At 58.5% G+C, this 19,391-nt stretch overlaps 1 protein-coding gene across 3 annotated transcripts in view; it reads left to right on the forward strand.

The window, feature by feature from the left end:
• SNX29 (sorting nexin 29) overlaps positions 1-19,003 on the forward strand; it is a 389,392-nt gene extending 370,389 nt beyond the window's left edge. For all 3 annotated transcript variants that reach the window (XM_079121408.1, XM_079121413.1, XM_079121410.1), the window contains 2 exons: positions 2,869-3,008; positions 18,655-19,003. In XM_079121408.1, coding sequence (XP_078977534.1) covers positions 2,869-3,008; positions 18,655-18,784 — 270 coding nt within the window. In that variant the 3' untranslated portion in view covers positions 18,785-19,003. The remainder of the gene's footprint in view (positions 1-2,868; positions 3,009-18,654) is intronic.
• The last annotated feature ends 388 nt before the right edge of the window (positions 19,004-19,391 follow it).

Consider the following 19,391-nt stretch of genomic DNA (forward strand, 5'->3'; position numbering starts at 1 on the left):
CATGTGTCCCTTGGGTCACATTCTACCCAGGTGTGCAGAGATTCAGGCCAGGGATTAGAAGGTGACCAGGACGGAGGCTGGAGGTCATGCAGCCCCGCCTGCCTTGGCACAGAGGTGACAGGTGTCCTTCTGTTTACATGGTAGGTGGCTTCTGCTGGTAAAGCCTGGTAAAGAGGAAGCTGTAGATTTTTCTTCTGCAGGTTGGGTTGTCTTCCGAGTTGAGGGAGGTTGTAATTTTGAGCTCTTGGGCAAGAGCCTCAGTGACCAGGCTGGGTAGATCCAGCACAGGGAGAGCACAGAGCCAAATGAAGACGCTGCAGATACTGTCGCTTACCCGAACAGCTCAGGTAACACATGCTTGGTTGTCAAGTGGAGATGGCTGCCACCTTGGGTGTGCTTACAGCCAGACCTGGCACACGTGGTGTGGCCGTGGGCATTGGGGAGGATTTCGGATTCCTCGGGGGATAACCTTCATCTCAGCCAAGGTGCTATTGCCTGGGGCACCAGGGTGAGAGGAAGTGCCAGGAAGGTGCCAAGGGCAGATTAGACTCAAGGGTGGAATCCTCTGGTCTCCATTTGGGGGTCTCACTTTCCTTGGGCTCTGGCTCAGCCAGCCCCCCCACGAAGCATGAGAGACCATCTGTGATCTCTTCTGGTTTCTTAGAGTGTTTTGAGCATCCCCTTCCAAAAAAAGAACCTTCCCAAGTTCTTCCAGGGCTGATTAGCTCCTTTCTGTCTTCCTGCAGCAGCCTCTCAGGCTGTCTTCGAGGGTTTCTAATGCAGATTAAAAACGAGACTTGATTAGCTCCGTTTAGCACTGACCTGGTGTATCACCCACCTTCCTGAGGAAGAGTGTCTAATTGCTTAATGACGGGCTGGAGCTCAAGGAAAATTTCAGTCAGCTTTTTTGTTGCAGTGACCAAAAGACCTGACAAGAACGACAGAGGAGGAAAAGTATATTTTGGTTCACGGTTTCAGTGGTTCCGTTGGTTGTCGGCTGAGTCTGTAGCTCTAAGTCAGAGAAAAGGCAGAACATTGTGGCTAGAGGTTGTTGCAGTGGAAAGCAGCTCAGGCCACTGCAAGCTCTGCTCACCAGTGACAAAATGCAAACCCCAAAGGCACACTTCCTGTAGCCACCCCTCCCAGTCAAACCACCGCTGAGGATACACCTCTCATTACCTAATGACAATGCCACTCTCTCTCATTGTCTCACACTTGAGCTTTTGGGGACACCTCATACCCAAATCACAACAGACACCAAGGAACGCAGCCTGGCATGCAGAGCCCCAAGTGGCTTTGGCTTGGTGGCACCTTTCTTGGCCAGGTCTCTCCACTCATTGCCACACAGTCTCCCTCTTTCCAGGTTACACGAGATCCTAGCCACTGGCCAGGGCCTGTGCTGGCAGCAATGCTGGAGTGACCTGTGGCAATTCAGGTGCCGCGGTCCCTCTGGAGGAAGACCTCCGGTGATGCACCTCATCAGGGGGTGGCTTCGGGTGGCCCCAAGGGATTCCTGCTGGCAGCACGTGTTCCCTGGGTGTTCCTCTCACCTGGTGCTCAGAGGCGTCCAGAGAAAATACAGGGTGCCTGACGAAGTTTGAATTTCAGGGGAACAACTGTTGATCTCTCAGTACCGATGTGTCCCAGTACCGCATGGCGGTTATCTCGGGCAGGATACTGCTGCTGAAAATCCTTGTGTTGTTTATCTGAAGTTAACAAGCCACTGGGCATCCTGTGTCTTCGTTTGGTAACTGCCAACCCTGGATTAAAGAGGCCAAGTCTGGTCCTTGGCAGGACTTCATAGGAATGCTCCGTGGGGGACTGGGCGCCAGGCAGGTTCCGAAGGTGCTGTCTCGGCACATGGCCTTGTTTGACAAATCCTACTGAGCCCTGCTGTGGACCAGCTTTGTGCCAGCACGGGGAGCAGAGGAATGTGCCACCCAATCCACAGGGCCTGCGGGTGAGGTGCCACCTGCTCTAGCTGCCTGTCCTTTCCTGTCTGTCAGTCCACGCTGACAATCCTGGGAGGGCGAACAGCCCTGCTGGCTGCCCTCTCCCTGCTCTTCATTGGCCACCATCTCATCTTCAGCCCACAGGCACTTCTTCAGAGGAAGCCTTCACTGGTGCCCGTGCAGCCCAGGGCTGCTCTGTGAGAGGGCCACCAGGACACAGGTGTATGAGGGGAGTGACTGTAGACTCTGTGGGTCCCCACTCCAAAACTGTCAAAAATATCAGGGGAGGGGGCAGCAGAATACCACCCAGCAGTGCTGAGGAGAGGGGCAGAGTGGTGGGTGTGGAGCTCAGAGCCTCTGCGTGCCCCTGCCTTCAGAGGCCACTCCATGCACCTCAACTAGGCAGTCGTCCCTGGGGGACAGGGCATGGCCCCATGTGCACAGCCCAGCTGGGTGCAGCCATACTGCCAGATGGCCTCATTTTCAACAGTAGGTAGACACTGTTAATAAAAATCTTTCTGAAGCAATGACATCATTAAAGATCAAGGTGTTAATGACAATATTTTTGAAAACTGGAGGTAGCACTTAGTAATTGCACGTTTACCTGTGCGTGTCTTCGTCACTGGCCTGTGAACGCCTCGGCAGTGCCTGTGTGTTCTGGGCTCTGCCCTCAACCACGCTGGGCGTGCTGAGGGGAGCGGCCACCTGCTGGCTGGTGCTTGTTCATGGGGCACACTGCAGTAGGTCCTAGAGCAGCTGCCCCACCTACTAACGGTCCACCCGAGCGTCCTGTCAGTGAAGTGACGAGGAGTGACTGCTGGAGACAGCTGGGTGGGCTGACCAGGGCATGGTCCGTGGGGTCCCTCCTGGACCACAAGGGGAGCACACCCAGCACACGTTCTGTTTGTGTCCTCAGGATGCCAAGTTCGTAGAGGAACGAAGAAAGCAGCTCCAGAGTTACCTGCGCAACGTCATGAACAAAGTCATCCAGATGGTGCCTGAATTTGCTGCCAGCCCCAAGAAGGAGACCCTCACCCAACTGATGCCCTTCTTCGTGTGAGTACCTGGGACTGAGCACTGCTGCTTGGTCCCTTTGTGAGTTAGCAAGAGGCTGTCTGTGGTGGCCCCGCCTGGCCCCAGGTGCGCCCTGGGAGCTGTCCATGGTGCTGAAACGGAGGCTTGGCTCAGCACTTCTGAGACTCCAAAGTCGGCAGGCGAGTGTTATGTGAAGTCCTCAAGTAAATTCAGACTTTGTGGTTTTAGACTTTTATAGAACTTGATGAAAGGGAAGATGCATGTGCTGGTCAGCTTCTAGGTGTTCCAGAACTACAGCAGCCTGTGTCAGCTCGGTGATGGCCCAAGGAGACCTCACAGGCTCCTGCTGCTGTTGCCGGGAATGACCCTCTAGTACCATGACCTAAGTAGGAACAAGCCTGAAAGGAGGTCCAAACTCCTGCCCACTCTCCCTACACACTCACAGGATGGTCCACAGCTGCCTGGTAACATGGCAGATGCTGCTGCCTTCCGAACCCGGGTCTGCACCATACCTCTGCATCTGTGGCTGGGAAGCAGCTACTTGGACAGTGCCTGAGGTGTCCCTACCTTGTCTCAGTCCCCTGTTCTCTGTCCCTTCCTTGCCTGTGACATTTACATCCTGGAATTAGGGGAACCAGGATGCTGTCATCTGGGTTTGTTCTAGCAGGCAGCGAGGTTGTCTCTAGAATGTTCTCGTCATCGTGGAAACATGTGAAAACCTAGGAAAGACCTGGGGGTCTCCAGGGTGGGATTGGAGTGTGACTTGCTGGGGTGGAAACAGGCTCCTTTGGTGGCAGCTTGTTGTTGGGACCTGGAGGGCGTGGGGCTGTTGCATTGCAGCACAGAGCTGTAACTCAGAAATGGCTGTTTCCTGTGGGCTGTGCCCAGCAGTGCCAGGCTGAGCTTCTAGCAGGTGCTTAGGTGCTTCGCTGTAGCCAGGAGGCTGTTGGGGTCTGTTTCAGGGCTTGTGAGGAGGCACTTGTGCTGTGCTCCTGTGATAAAAGGCACCTTGTCCTGGGCCGAGGGCGCTCTGAGGAGTGTGGCATTTCCTCTGATGCACTTGCTTGTGATGCCTGGCCTTGGGCTCCGGCCACACTGTCATGAGAGAAGTTCTCATCTACCTCCCACGGGGGGACCCCTGGCCTTAGTGTGTGTGGGAGCTCACCTCTCGCTGAGCCGTGGATGTTGGCTCACCTCCCTGATGAAAGGTGAGTTGGCAAGATGGCTCTAAGACAGTCGAGACCAAGAGCAAGTCCCGTAGACGCCCCAGCCCTGCAGGACATCAGTGTCCCCCGCCTGGCCTGGCAGTCCAGCATTTATCCAACACAGCCTGCCGCCCTGGAAAAGCTGCCTGTTCACGCATGTGCTGGGCGTGTTGCTATTCAGCAGCACTGAGCAAGAAACCTTTGGTGTCTAATCAGCATGGAGAATGTAAGGCTCAATTTCATGGGCTTCAGAAAACAAAGAATTTCGGCAGAGATTGTGGCAAATAACACAGCATTGACACTGGCACTTGGACTGAACACCGGTTTGGACCCCGGTTGAAATCTAGCCGCTCTCTTCCCTGGTTTCCTCACAGATGAGTGGAGCTGCCCCCCACTTCTGAATGGGCAGGATCACAGGGTGCGGCTTGTCTCATTTGGGGGCGAGGGTAGATGAGCAGCAGCCACACCTGGCCTTGCTGGCAAATTCCACGTGGAGGTTTCCTTTCCGTGCTGCCCAAAACCCAGCAAGACTAGCATCTCCACTGCCGCCTAGCGAGGAGGTCCAGATTCCTTGTCTTCTCTAAAAACAAATCTCTTGGCTGAGGAGATAAACCTCTCAAAGCAGAAGTATTCTTCCAAATCTTGACAGACTTTTCTCTTACATACCAATTCAGGCTCCAAGAGGGTCTGTGTCACTGATCACAGGGGACTTGTTGCCTCAGATGCCACCCCTATCTGTGGGGCACTATGGGTACTGCCTAATGTGTCCACTGCTTTATTTCCTTTAATCCTCCTGAGAATCTCTTAGGAAGAATCTCACAAGGCTTCATGATATTTCAAAATTAGAACACAATGTAGCCTTCCACAATACTGAAGAGGAGGAGGCGAGCCCGAGCAGGCACCTGGGGGGTTGAGCCTGCCCCTCCCACTTGTTTTAAGGCCAGAACAGTGAGGTTTTCTTATTTTTCTTAATCAAAGTAGTTGCCAACCAAAAAATTAGAAGACATCAGATTAAAAAAAGGTCAAGTTTCTCGTGAACAATCAGTAAGCTGTCCCTCCATGCCACGGTCCTAGCCACAGTCAGTGGGGACCCAGTGCCCACCGAGCTTCTTACTCAACTCAGAGGCTCCTGGCACTGAGCCACCCTCCCCTGCTGGGTGTTGTGCTATTGGGCCGGTTTTCTCCTCTGCCTGGGTGGTGTCACCTGTGGTTCCTTCCTGACCCCAGGCACACTCAAGTGTGCAGGCCGCAGGTTTTGGACTGAGGACACTGTCACCAGTGGTGCATTTTCTGTGCGTCCATGTGTTTTTCCTGGGAGCCAGCCCACTGTTCAACTCCACTGCATGAGGTCCCAGGGGACACCAAGCTGGTGGGTAGAACTTGCTTTTGTTTTTCTTCATGAAAAATATTCCTTAGGACTCTGAGGCTAGCGTGGCTCCAGTATTGGGCAGGACCTGCTTTTGCATATGCTTTTCCATTTTCTGTGCATCGCACTGTTCTGCATGGGGCAGCATGACTTTTATTTAAACAATCTGCCATCTGCACACATCAGTTGAATCGACAGGTTGACCGTTCCCCCAATCTCTGGGCCTCCTGTTGCCTACCTTGTCAATACCAGCACCACTGGGTTAGAAAGTAAGACGGTGGGAAGTGGGCCATGTCTTTTCCATCCTGGACTCCATCAGGGTGGCCCAGGAGGGTCCCAGAGTCTACCTCCCAAAGTGGAGTGGCAGCCCCCCCAGCTCCCTCTTCTGTTGAGACCCCCACTTTGGTGGTGTTCTGTGCTGGGGTTGAGGAGAGGCAGACCCTGCAAAACGTGCATATGTCAGCCCATCCCAAGGGGAAGGTCAGGTGCCATTCACGAAGGGGCCTGAACTCCAGAAAGTCACCCTGAGAACTGGCTGCAAGGGGGCGATGGCATCAGTGATTTGCATGCTGTCACTTGGCGTATTATTAAAATGAGTGTCTGCAGAGTCATTCATCCCTGGGAAGCCACCCTGCTCCGCGAGGGGAGAGGAAGTTGGGTGGAAGGCAGAGTAGGTCCTGGCACAAAGTTCCCGCTTGGAGTCTCGGCAGGAGTGCCATCCAGGACTTCCGCCTCGGCACTGCTGCCACACACAAAGTTCTTGTCTGTTTCTTGCTAACACGTGAACTGTTCCCGCAGTGAACAGGTTAAGTTCGGCTCAGGGACAAAACGCCCCGAGCTGAGCCTAAGTTGAGACCTTTGGCCTTGGAAATCTCTGCGAACAGGAGTGATGTCCTGCCCAGAAATCTCCGCCTCCCGTGCTTTTGTGGATTGCCCAGAGCCTTGGGGGCACGGTGCTCGGCACCGCCCTGCTGCTGGGAAGGAGTGCAGGTGCCGCTCAATGTCTGGAATGAGCCGGCCATCTGGTGTGGACAGTTGGGAAACAGGCGTGAATGACTTTCTGTGGGAAGAGCGGGCCCCGGTCTGACCTCTGCTCCAGCCTGTCCCCTCCCTCGGCCTGCCACACTGATTCCCACCAGCCGCACGGCCCCAAAGGCAGAACTAGAGAGCACAGAGGTTTGGAGTCAGTCATAGTTCCCAGCTCTGCCACCGAGGGGGAGCCAGGGTCTGTGCCCACATGAGTAGGTTGCCAAGGTACGAGATGAGATCTTCCGTGTAAGAGCGCTCAGCTCAGGGCTGCTGTGGGTGGGAAGGAATCCCGAGGAGGAAGAGGAGGAAGTCCTTACAGAAACCTGGCAGGCGTTACTGTCTAGCTGTCCATCCACCCATATACCTTTACAGGTAAAAACTGGCCTCTCAGGAAATTTTGGTGACTTGCCTAAGATCATACCACAGGGATCCTGAGATTTGGGGATGAGTACGTAGTAGGTGCTCATTAAAGAGCTGTTGTAATGCTGATCATTCAGAGAGGCAGCCTTTTCCCCCCTTGCCAACCCAGGATCCCCCAGGAGGGACAGCATGTCCCGCCTCTTCCAGAGGCTCAGGGTCAGCCTGGACCCCATGACAGCTCTGTCCTCTGGGGGCCAGGCTGTTCCTGCAGGAAAGCTCATTGCTCAGAGGCCTCTCCTTTGAGGGACTCCAGCCTGTTGTCTGAAGACATGGAACGAGCCACTCGGTCACCTCAGGCCACCTGGCCTGGCTTTTGAGGGACACAGCACAGTGCAGGCCTCCTGGCTCCAAAGGTTCCTGCCACAGAGATCACATGACTCACTTTTTGAAAGTGATACGGGGACAGCTGTTCTTCTCTAATCCTCAGGTAGCCCCCCAGGCCAGGCAACCCCAAACACAGCGGTTATGCTCCTCTTCCCGTCCCCCCGTCTGCCTGGCGAGGGTTGGAGTCCATCTCCACAGGGCGGGCGATGGTGGGGGTCACGGGATTCCAGAGGCAGCAGGAAGGACTCGAGACCCCGCTGCCTGGACACAGATGAGCCCCAGAGAGGCCGGAATTCAGCAACCTGCTCCTTCATCGTCCCTTCGTTCACATTCACCAAGCACTTGCTAACCCTCAACAAGCCCTGGGGATGGAGCAGGCACAACAGCAACGCAGGGAAGGGGAAAATGGACAGGCATAGGCACGTAGGACCCTGCCTACCAGAAGGTCTTTGGAGAAGATTAATGTGCATGAGAGGCGGGGCAGCCACGTAGGTGGGTTTTCCCATCCTATGCCCAGGGAGGGCCTCCCTGAGGGACGGTGTCAGATTTCTAAAAGGCTGTTCCGATAGAGGGGCAATAAGTGCAAAGGCCCTGAGGCAGGCCCACGCCAGGTATGTCAGAACCTACACAGCCAGTACCCAGAGGAGAGAAGTGAGACTAGAGGTCACTGGGAGAGATTGTACAGGGCCTCAGAGACTAGAGCAGGGACTGCAGGACTTATTCTAGATGGGTGGGAAGCCATGGAGGGTTTGGCACAGGGGCGTGACATGATGGTCGCCGTTTAAAAACCTTCACTCCGGATGTTCTGGGAGAACGGAGTTGAGGCGGGCGAGCCCGAGGCTTTCCGAGGTCCAGGCAGGAAGCAATGCCGTCCTGACCAGGTGAGGAGGTGCCGCGTGAGTGGTTGCACCCTGCAGCTGCCCGAGGACTGGGCTTGGGTCTGCCGAGAGCTCAGTACACGCCCAACATCCTGCGGGCCGGGCAGACACCCGGAGGCCAGCTGCTGGTGTCTGAGGTGGGAGGCCACCTCCATCTTCCAGTTGGGTTTCTTAAGCCTCTAGCTCGAGACCGCTGGGCTGGCAGGTGTTGCAGACAGACGAGGCTTGGACCCTGCCCCAGAACGACCTCTTGGAAGGCAGCATGTGCTGGGTTCGTCATTTGGTGGGAATCTGCAGAGCACTTGCTGCGTGACGGGGCTGTGCCCCAGCCTGCCGCCAGCTGCTGCGTGCCTCAGTGTCTCCATCTGCAGTGTGGGGACGGCAGCAGCACCTCTCAGGATAGCTGTGAGGGTCACGTGAGCACGTGAACCCCAGGCTGTGAGAACCGCACCTCGGGAGTAGGAAGCAGCACATGTGGCCTCTTCCACGCAGGGAAGCCGGGGGCAGACTTTCTGGGGAACTGGACTGGTGACCTCGGGGGAAGACCTGAACCTGCAGAGAGCTGGCTGAGGACGGGGCCGTCGCCCCCACCCATGGCCTGGGGCAGGCTTCCTGCCCAGCACTGCAGAAACCCCACCACGTGCCGGCTCCGCCCTGCTCTGCCCTGGTGAGGCTGGCCCTCAGGAGGCTGTATCCCAGGCCGCCCTCCCTCAGCCACCTCGGGAGACTCCACGGGTGGACTCCTCGCCCTGCTGGCGAAGAGCGCTGCGCCTCGTCATTTGTGCAGGCATCGTGAGCCCGTCCTCTCGCCTCTTGGATATCCAGGATCGTGGTGGCACAGGAGGGCATCATCCTCCTCAGCTGGAGGACAGCAGGGCAGCGCCAGAGCAGAGGGAGCCCGAGCGTCTTACCCAGAGGCCACGGCGAGGGAAGAGGCCAGCTCGACACCCAGCCCCAGAGCACCGGGTAGAGCAAGCTGTCCTCTGCCACCACGTTGGCTCAGGACCCACGGAGCAGGTGGCGTGGCACAGCTGATGGCATCCCTGTCACCCTCGTGGGGACAGCGCCAGCAAGGCAGCCAGACAGCAAAGGGAACGCTGGCTGCCCCGGCAACAAGGGCTTCCCTCTGAACCCAGCAGATCCTGGAGCGGCCGAGGCCACAGGCTGTCGCCCTCGCTTCGCCAGGGCGGTGTCCTCTGTGGGCAGCTCTCTGCACCGGGGACCGTGGCCAGAGCCCTGCCAGAGCCATGGCCGCTGGCTCGGTGGATGTTTAAGAGCAGCGCTGCTCCCCAGGCCTCCACCACCAGACCAGAGATAGAGAAGAGCCCAAGGCCGCAGGGCTGTGGTACCCAGGGGTGTAGCAGGGTTGACGTGGGTCAGAAGCCACTCACTGTCACCAAGTCAGCACACAGCAGGTGCTCTGGGCCACCTTAACGGTGGCAGTCCGTTTGGGAGCTGAGGTGTGGTCTTCTGTGCCCTGACCCCCACCTGACCTACCACGGCTCTAGGGAGGCTTTCTGGGTGGCTTGCCACCTCTGGCTCTAAAGCCCCTGCTGTGGCCTCACAGCATGATCCGCTCTGGAGTGCTGGTTGGTGCTGCCCACGGTCCTGTCCGTCGCACCCTCACAAGCTGCAGAAAGGACTAGAACGTGGGGTTGAGGAACTCGAGAGGGCTTTGGCCCAGGTGGGGAACGTGGGCCTAGATGACCAGCACCCAGGCCTACCCAGCCCATTCCCAACCAAGTGCTCACGAGCTGTGGCCCCTCCTGTGTCCGTCATGCCTGGGAATTTCTAACTGGTCCAGAAAGAAGGGCGTTTGGCCTCAGGCCACTGACCTGTGAACCATCTGCTGGCCAGAGGCGGGCTGCTGCGTAAGAGCAGAGTCCCTGTGCGAACGTCTCTGGGTCACCAAGAGAGCCCGCCATGGCAGAGCTGTGGCTCTGTCCCCACCAGCGCGTCTGGAAGGCAGGTTGCGAGATTGCTGTGGGAACAGGAAGCAAGCCTGCTGTCGTGATGGGACGGGCTTATTTGGCATGATCGGCGAGGGGAGGGCTGCAGGCCGGGCTTGACTCGAGCCCTGCCATTTACTGTCCTTGTGGCCTCAGGTCAGATCCTTCGCAGGGTATGCCTCCGTCTCCTCATCTGTCAAACTTGCCTGAAGTGCTAAACAGCAGGCCCCTGGGGAGCTCTTGCTGGGTTGGCTCTGGCTGCAGTAATAACGAGTCCTTCGGTAGCAGGTGAGTGAGTGACGGGTCATCCACACAACCCCACTGACCAGGCGCTGGTCCTAGGTGGCAGCAGGAGGGAGCCCGTGGGTGTGCAGCACAGCTGTGGGGCGGGCAGGAGCGAGCCCCGGTGCCCTGCCCCGCCTCCTCAGACCATGGCTCTGCTGCCATCGTGTCAAGCTATCTCACGCTTAGTGGCTGAAACCACGCGAATTTACCCTCTGTAGTTCTGCAGGCTGCAAGCCCACACTCAGCCTCCCGGGACTGAAGACAAGATGGGGGCTGGGCTGGTTCCTTCTGGAGCCTTCTCCAGCTTCCAGCAGCTGCCCAGGTGTGGCCCTTTCCCGAGTCACTGCAACCTTTGCTTTCATCCTCAGACCCTGGGCCAGTTGAGCCCCAGCACGTTGGGGTGTTTGTCACTCTGACCACTCCGGGCAGCTGTGTTCTCTGGTGGGACCCATAGGAGTAGCCAGATGCCAAGACCCCAACAACCTCTGTGCGCAGAAAGTGTGGGGCAACCCTGGGTTCAAGGCCCCAGGCTGTGCTGAGCGGTGGGACTTTGGACAGGTTCTCCTTCCCTCCGACCCTCACATTGATATGAAGCATGGGCGGGGACAAGGTGGATGCAGCTCACATGAAACTGACACCAGGGAATTTGTTCGACCCAAGAAGCATAACACGGGGGAAGGCCTGGAGTGATCGATGGAGAATTATCAACAGTTACTAGGCAGAGGGAGAAAGTTCCTAAAACATTTAGAAATGCTGTGATTAAAAGTGTTGTTTTGATTAGAAAATTAACAAAACATGAGAAAATTACAGACATTTAAGTAGCTACCTCCATGCAAGTATGTTTATCAGAGGAGATTTTACATAGGAGAGATTAGGATGAGCTTTCAAAATATGTGAGAATAAGGATCAAAGTCAGTCAAAGCCAAGACCAGGCTCGTTCGTTTCTCTGGGAACAAGCCTGGAGGCTTCAGCCTGGGCAGGGAGGACGGCCTGAGGCCTGCTGCCCACCCGCCGTGCTTACCACACCCCTGCTGCGTGCGCTGCTCCATTTTAGATACAGTGAGGTCAAGAGCATGGACAGGCGGGTGGGGGAGACAGGACGTGGCCCGGAGAACTTGTGTCAGGTGGTAGTTACTGTGGAGAAAAATCGGGACCCGGAGCCCTTGATGGTGGCTGGAGAAGGCTAGGGACAGTTTGAAACTGCACAGAGACCGTGCCAAGGCCCTGGGGTGAGTGCTCACGCTGCTTGATAGCGGGGAAGCCAGGCTGGGGAGGACCCGCACATCACGGGCAGCCTGTGGTCACGGTGGGGACTCGGCTCTGTGCCGTGGGAGCTGAGAGGAGGAGAATGAAATACTGAAGGAGGGCTGGGCCCGGCCCGGCCCTGCTGGCTGCTGTGTTCTGAAGGCAGAGCCGACAGATCTGCTCCAGGGGGATGTGAGGAGAGCCAGGGACGTGCCCCCAGCTTGGCGTGAGGACTTGGAGATGCGCATCAGGCTTCCAGAGACCTTGAGTGGCATTGCATCTTGGAGCCCAGAGTTTAGGACAGAGGACAGGCTGGGCTTGTGACCAAAGGCCCTGTCCACGCAGAGGAACAGTGAGCCACAAGCCTGGGGTGGGCATCTGGGCCTGAGGCAGGAGGGGGCCCTGCCACCCTCACCCTGTGCAGGTTGGTAGTTGGAGAGGAACCAGCACGGGAGGACCTGGGAGCTGGCAGAAGACTCCATTTGCAAACAGTGCCGCAGGCAGCGACGTGAGGCCCTTCACCCTGGAAGGCGCTCAGCACAGGCCTCCCAGTGCCAACGGGGAAAGGCTGCATCCGGAGCAGGGGCCCCAGGCTCGAGCCCAGTCACATACTCGCCCTGGTGTGGGGCCGTGGGCCATCCTTGCCCGCTGAGGCCTGGCTGTCCTGCCATGCTGGCATCCATGGGGGGGGTGGCCCATGCATAGGCGTTTCTGTGCCCCATGGCCGCTGGGTTGGCCTCCAGCAAGTGCTGCATATAGATCTGGAGCCAGGCAGTGCCAAGCGTGCAGGACAGCCCAGGCCACCCAGCATCCTGGCCTTCAGTACGGCACCTTTGCCCTGTGAACCCTGCGCTGCACATACCGTCGGGTCCCCACCCACCGGGGCTCTCTCGGGCCACACTGTTATACCTTAAAGGCTCAAAAGGCAAAGACCCTATCCTGAGAGTAGCCAGCAGCAGCCATGGAGAGCAAGACCCCAGAGGGCTGAGCCCAGGCCGGAGGGAGGCTCGCCAGCGGGGCAGAGGAAAGGCGGGCCTTCAGCCAAGCAGCCAGGCACCTTTGCTAACTCGCGCCCCTCACCTCTGAGGGGCGGCAGCATGGTGGCGATTGCTCTGGAGCCGTCACTTGAGCAGGTGTGGGTTTTGCAGTGAACGAAAGGAAGTTCGGCTTCTTTCTCAGGTGAGCAGAAATCTGGGCACCTGCTAGCTGATTGGCAGGTTCCTTGAGTCCATAGCTTCAGCTCAGCCCCAATGAGGGGGCATTTCTAAGGTGCTACCAAGTTCAAGTGTGGATCTTGGCACCAAGTCCGTGTCCTCGAGGTGTCACCATGGAGGAAGCAGGGCCTTCAACTGGTCTCGGCCCCAGGAGCCATCCTGGGTTTTCGGGGTTGGGCTAGAGGATGGAGCCGAGTGGCGACTCTTGTAAAATGCCCTTGGTGGTGATAAAGGCAGCTGTCATTCACTGGAAGGCCCCATGGCCGTGGGAGACGAGCTATGGACTCCTCTTCATGGCCCTCAGTGGCACTGAGGGAGGCGGAAGGTCCCCTAGACTGTGGTCTGCTTCTTGCACCTGACCTTGGAAGCAACCCAGGCTGGTACACGGGAGGCAGCTCTGTTGGTCACCTCTGCAGGTCAGAGCGGTGCCCACGGTGGGGCATTACTGTCCCAGTAAGGGCTGGCTGCTGTCCTTACTCAAGCTCAGGTCCTCACAAGTCCCCGGAGGGTGGTCACTGTCATTACCCCATTCAGGTCACAAGGAACCTGGGGTGCAGCTGGACTCACGGGCGGTGACAGGTGGTATAGCCAGGGCTCCAAGCCAGGCAGCTGGACCCATCCTCTTGGTTCCTGGTCATGGCTCTCCAGTGGGCCCAACGCTCCAGACTCCAGCTTTCCCCTCTCCGTCCCACCCCAGTCCTGGATGGATGGTGTCCCAGTTGGTGGAGAGTAACTCAGCGTCCTTGCCCAAGTTCACCTAGCAGAGCCTTCAGACCCAGAAAGTCTGCAGACGAGTCCAGCGTCCTTCCTGAGGCTGAGCAAGCAACTTGCCGCCTCTCGGGCAGAGGGCTTCTGCCTGTCTGCGTTACAGGAATTAAAGAAGCCAAAACGTGGATGTGGGAGCCGGGCCCGTTGTACAACGCGTGTTTACGCGGCAGCAATCCAGAAAAACGCTCACCTGGGTTCGCGCCTAAATGTCACGCCTCCACAACAGCCACGTTGTGTCTTGGGAAGGAGAGAAACGGACATCCCGCCCCGGTAGCCTGTGGACCACAGGCTCGAGCGACCCAGGCGAGGGGCGAGCAGACGGTAGCGCTCCCTCCCTCCCGTTTCATGTTGCCCCTGAGGAAGAGGCACCTTTGCAGTTGGCACCTGCACTGCCATGGCCACTATGTCCCAGGCGACCCTGGCAGGAAAAGAGAAGCCACAGCCCAATGGCGTGGACCCCTGGGGTGGTAGCTGGGGCAGAGGGGAACTATGCTGGAAAGCTTGGGGGACCACTGGCCCTCAGGTCACCTCCAGGAGCCCTGGGGGAGGCCCCAGCAGCAGGTCGCGGTGGGAAACGAGGGCCAGGTACTCATCGGCCCCTCCCCACACTCTGCTCTGCCTCTTGTCCTCACCTCAGTCAGGACCCTGGACACAGTCTCTGTGGCCCGAGGTGGGGTTGACGTCCTGCAACCCCACCAGCTGACGGGGAGGGTTCAAGCCCTCCTGCAGAGGACACCTTCCACCTCACCTGGCACCTGGGCATGGACCCTGCTGTGCCACATGGGAAGGGGGCTGGCTGTCCCGCAGTCTCAACTGCCACCTGTCCTTGGGGAGTTGTGTCTGGGGTCTGCCTCCCAGTGGTCACCCCGATTTCGGCACCATGAGGCCCATGTTGGGCCTGTGACCTCCAGCATTGGTAGAGGACGCAGCCATGGTTTAAGGCTCCTGGTGACTTGTGCACAGCAGCACTGGGGAACCCAGCCTGCCCGTCCCCTGCCTGTTGCCCTTAGTCCTCCTTGGAAGTCCACATGTTCCAAGGCCACCCTCTGAGGCCATGCAGCTGTCGTTTGCATTTCTTCTGGACTGGGTGGCTGGAGGCCCCGTGGCTAGTGCCGTTGGTGGCCCTCCCTAAAGCCCCCAGCGTACTCTACCCAAGCCCAAAGGAAGGAGCTACTAGGGCCCCTTTGGGCTCAACTCAGCAGGAACCCGAGATGGTCCAGGCTGAGACCTGCAGCAGTGGGGGCCCCCCCACCCACTGTGAAAGCCTCGCCCTGGGGGAGACAGGAGCCCCCGCAGGGTCCCGGGCGTGGACCCCGAGCTGCGGCACCCACTCGGGCGGCAACCAGGCATAAGGCAGGCCCCTGCTCTCCAGGAGCTAGTGGGCTTGGCGGTGGCTTCGTGCTGACCGGGGTAGTTCCTGGGGACATAGCAGAGTCCTGACCGTTCCCTCAGCACCCTTCCTCAGGCCAGCATCAGCCACCCCGGGTGAGGGAGGGACGCCACGTCCGCTCCACCGGTCACTAGAAATGAATGAGAACAGCGCTGCCTAAACCACTTAGGGAAGTCTGGCACCTGGCCTGCTAATGTCCCAGATGCCCCTTGGGCCAAGAGTCACCAAGCAAGTTCTGTCCAGCCTTTAGCCTGGGACCTGGGGGTGACAAGCAGGTGTGCAGCTTCCAGGCACAGCCAGGCCCTGTGAAGGAGAAGCCCGTGCTCGGGGCAGCAGGCCTCACGGCTGTGATTAATGCCCAGGGGTTTAGGCAGAAGAGAGGCCAGGGCCAGGGCCAGGGCCCGCTTTCCGCCTGTTAACTGGGTGCAGCTCCTCTCCCACCGCAGGGCAGAGGTGGGGGGTGCAACGGGACCAGACAGTCCTCAAGCATTAAACACTTACCTCTGACCCTTTATGACAGAAGTTTGCCCGCCCTCACACCAGGATGACGTGGCCGACCTCGGGGCTGACACAGCTCTCCATGCTGCGTCACAGGAGGGAGACGCAGACCCAGCAGAGGATGCATCCCTGCCTTTAGAAAGGGCGAACGAGATATAGATGTGCGTGTACACACACACACACACACGTGTACATATACAAGTGTACACATACGTGTATGCATGTACATGTATGCATATGTATGTCCGTGTCCATCCACGCTGCGTGCACTCCCTGGCTCTAGAAAGATTCTTTTAAAAGTGATGACCCGCCTCTTGCGGGATGGACGGGAGACTTCTCGGTTGCTTTGCACTTTGCTTCATTATTTTCGGGAACAGGTAGCACAGCCTGTTTCCAGAGGGGTGCAGCAGCTGAAGAGGGGGACCAGGCGGTGGGGGAGGGTCTGTTCCAAGCCTCTCCCCTGGGCAGGGGGACGGAGCCGACTCTTTCGGGGGAACTACCTCTACCTGAGTGGTCATCTCCTAATAGACCTTTTCTGGGAGGAAACCCGAGGACGCGCCCAGACTGGCCAGCAGTCTTGAAACGGTACTGTTTCAGCTGGGCGGCAGAGGCGGGTGGCTCAGCCCCTGCCGGGCTCCCGCTCTCTTCGTCGCCTGGCCGAGCTGGTGCAGAGGGGAGGAGAGCAGAGCGTGCTTCGGTGGTGAGCCTCTCTCCTCGGGTGAGGCTTGGCAGCTGCCAGGACACTTCTGGACCCTTGGTGCCATGCCCGTGGCTCACACCTGCCACCCTCATGTCTTCCAAGGACAGTTCAAGATCATTTCTCGAAGTCCCGACATGGTCAGATGTTTGGCCCATTTGCCAGCCCACCAAAAAACCACCTCTAACCTCAGAAAAATGGAATCACTCCCATGCCTGGTCTTTCAATGTGCAGCGTGTCCCTGAAGGACACAGGCAGGGATCGCTGGAGCTTGGACTGAGCATCAGAGTCTTTAGAAGTTCCCCAGGTGAAGGCTGGGTGTGCTGGCACACGCCTGTAAGCCCAGCGGCTCGGGAGCCTGAGACAGGAGGATCACGAGTTCAAGGCCAGCCTCAGCAACTTAGCAAGGCCCTGAGCAACTCAGTGAGACCCTGTCTGTAACTAAAATACCAGAGGCCGGGGGAGCACTGGGGATGCAGCTCAGTGGTCAAACACCCCTGGGTTCTCTCAAGAGCCCCTGCCTTTATCAGACTGGAGCAAATTCTGGGGGCGAAGCTGAACACCAGCTCAGCCACCTGCTGTGCCCTGCTGGGGGACAGTCCTATAAGCTGTAGCTCCCGCCTCCCTGCAGGTGGCTTGTGGGGACTGAAGGAGATGATGTGGGCAAGGAGTAGCCAAGTCAAGTAATCGTCTTCATGCAAAACCAGGGTCCTGCTTCCCTCAGGTGCTTCAGGACAGCACGTGGGCCCTGAACACCTGTGTCCCCATGCCACTGCTGCAGTTTAGCAGCTGGGCCACCTGGCCAAGGTAAGCCGGGGTTCTGACCCCGTCTTCTCATCTGGAAGGTTGAGCCCCAGCCCCCAGCTGTGCCTGCTGTGGAGCAGAGGCTGCATGGTGCCAGCGCTGGCTGGGAATCAGGGCTTGGAGGGCACTACTTAGAGCTTCTGCAGGCCACCCCGTCTGTCGCACCAGATGTACTCTGCCACACCAGTGCCAGCAGAAACCCAGGCGGTAGGGAAGCGAAGGGTACTGCTGGTCGCCATGGCAGGCGCAGGCCCCCGGGGCTCAGAGGCTGTGGTGTGAAGGTCTGGGTTACAGACATGGCCCGAGCTCTCCCGGGAGTCCAGCGCTGGGCTGCCGCAGGGCACAGAGGACATGGGGCTGAGGGACTGCACAGGAGGAGGTCGAGTCAGAAGGCGCTGGGGCTCTGGGCAGGGCAGTCCCAGGAGCCACTTTAGTGGCCTGCCCGACACGCAGAGGGGTCTGGTGGTCAGCTGTGGTTGTGAACGCGAGGCTAGGGACAGTGGATGGGCCTGTTCTTGGGCTTTCAGAGTCATAGTCAAGACAACCTTGAAGCAACATTGGAGCCCAGGGTCTGGTGACAAAGGAGGCCACTCTCGGCCTCAGAGTCCAGTGTCCTTGCTGTGGAAGTGCCATACCTGAGGCTCAGCACAGCAGCTGTTCCCAGACCCTGCCTCCACCATCTGGTGTGCTTTCTAGTTCTCACACGTGGCTGTAGCACATTCGAGAACTTCCTCTAGTCCTGCTGTCTGTGTCACACTGGCCTGTGCACACCACAGCTCTGCTGCCATGACACCCCTCCTGCCCCTGCTTCAGGCACCACGGCCACTCGCAGAGCCTCACTACCAGAGGCTAAGTTCGCCCTCATCTTGAGTTCACACCTTAGCTCAGAAGTCAGCTGGTGGGGGATCCCCCACCAGCCCCCTCTACCCCCTCGGCGTAACTGTCCCCGATCTGCGTCTCCCTGCCAGGGCGGTTTCCCTTTCTCACAGAATTAGATGGATGAAGATGCCCGTGCCCCAGGTGCAGAGCTGAGAAGGGCAAAGTCTGCAGCCGGGCTCTGACGGGGCGCTCCCAGGTGCTGGAGGGACGTCTGTGACAGAGCACGTCCTTCCTCTGCTCTGCGCTATCAACCCCCATCCACGTGGTTAGCAAAGGCAGCCTGGGTCCCTGTCTGCAGTGGGCGCAGGCCATCCCGCTGGGCAGGCGTCTGGGACTGACCTCAGTGCCCCTCCTGTGGCCCTCAGAGCCTCGGACGCTGCTGCCCGCGGGCTTACTGAAGGTGGCTGCGGGGGGTCCTCTCCTGTGTGCTGCGGCCCTTTGTGACCTGGCATGCGTGTTCTCCAGAGAAGCTTCTCCTCTTAGAGGATCAAGGAAGACAGTCCTAGTTGGTGTATCCTTCATGACCCTAAAACAGGATGCAGAATGTGGCCTCGCCTGCCAGCTCAGACACATAGCTGGCTTGGTTGGACCCTTGGGTGACGTGGCACTCAGTGTCCCCTTTCTCCAAACTGCAGCCCACTCAGGGCGGACCTGGGTAGTGGCCGTCCCCTACTCTGCCTGTGCACCCCTAACTGTCCGATTCTCCTGTCTTACAGCGACATCGCCCCTCCTGGAGAGCCACTGAACAAGGACAGCCGGCCCAAAGTGGCTTCCCGCTTCCCTAAGCTGTCCCGTGGTCACCCCAGGGAGACGCGCAACGTGGAGCCCCAGAGCGGTGACCTCTGACCTCAGCAGAATCCCAGATCCCAGCCACTCTGTCCCTGACCTGGCCATGGCAGCTGGCCCGACGCCTTGGAGTGATGACCACATCCACCTGGTCAGCCCCAGAGATCACACCTTCCCTGCCAGTCGCATGCCACCTATTAAACTGGTCAGTCTCAGAGCCGCCAGGCCCGTCCTGAGAGCACGGCGCTCCTCATTGGACAGATCGGCGCACACAGCCACTCCTCAGACCCTGCCCGGGCAGCAAAGCTGCCCCCCCTTCCCGCTCAGCCTGGCGTGACAGGACTCCCAGCTCGGGGGGCAGGCCCTCCAGAAACCCCCCGCAGCTCTGCCTGCCAGGGCGTGAGCGCAACTGTTAGCCTCTTGTGAACGTGACTGCCCAACTCCGCCCTGTGGCGGGCGGAGGGGTCTTGTCCTTCCACCTTGCCCTCCATCAGTGGTCACCGGCCACCGTGGAGGCCCCACCGTGGCGTCACTTCTGCGGGCAGACGTTCCCGCAGCCTGGGATGCAGCCACCAGTGACACTGAACTTTGGCTCTTGGAGAACTTCCCTGCTTCCTCATGGTCAGCTGCAGGAAGCAGCAGCCGCATAGGAAAACTGAGGCCGCCA

The sequence above is a fragment of the Sciurus vulgaris genome (assembly GCF_902686455.1).
Source record: "Sciurus vulgaris genome assembly, chromosome: 18".
Classification (NCBI taxonomy): Eukaryota; Metazoa; Chordata; class Mammalia; order Rodentia; family Sciuridae; genus Sciurus; species Sciurus vulgaris.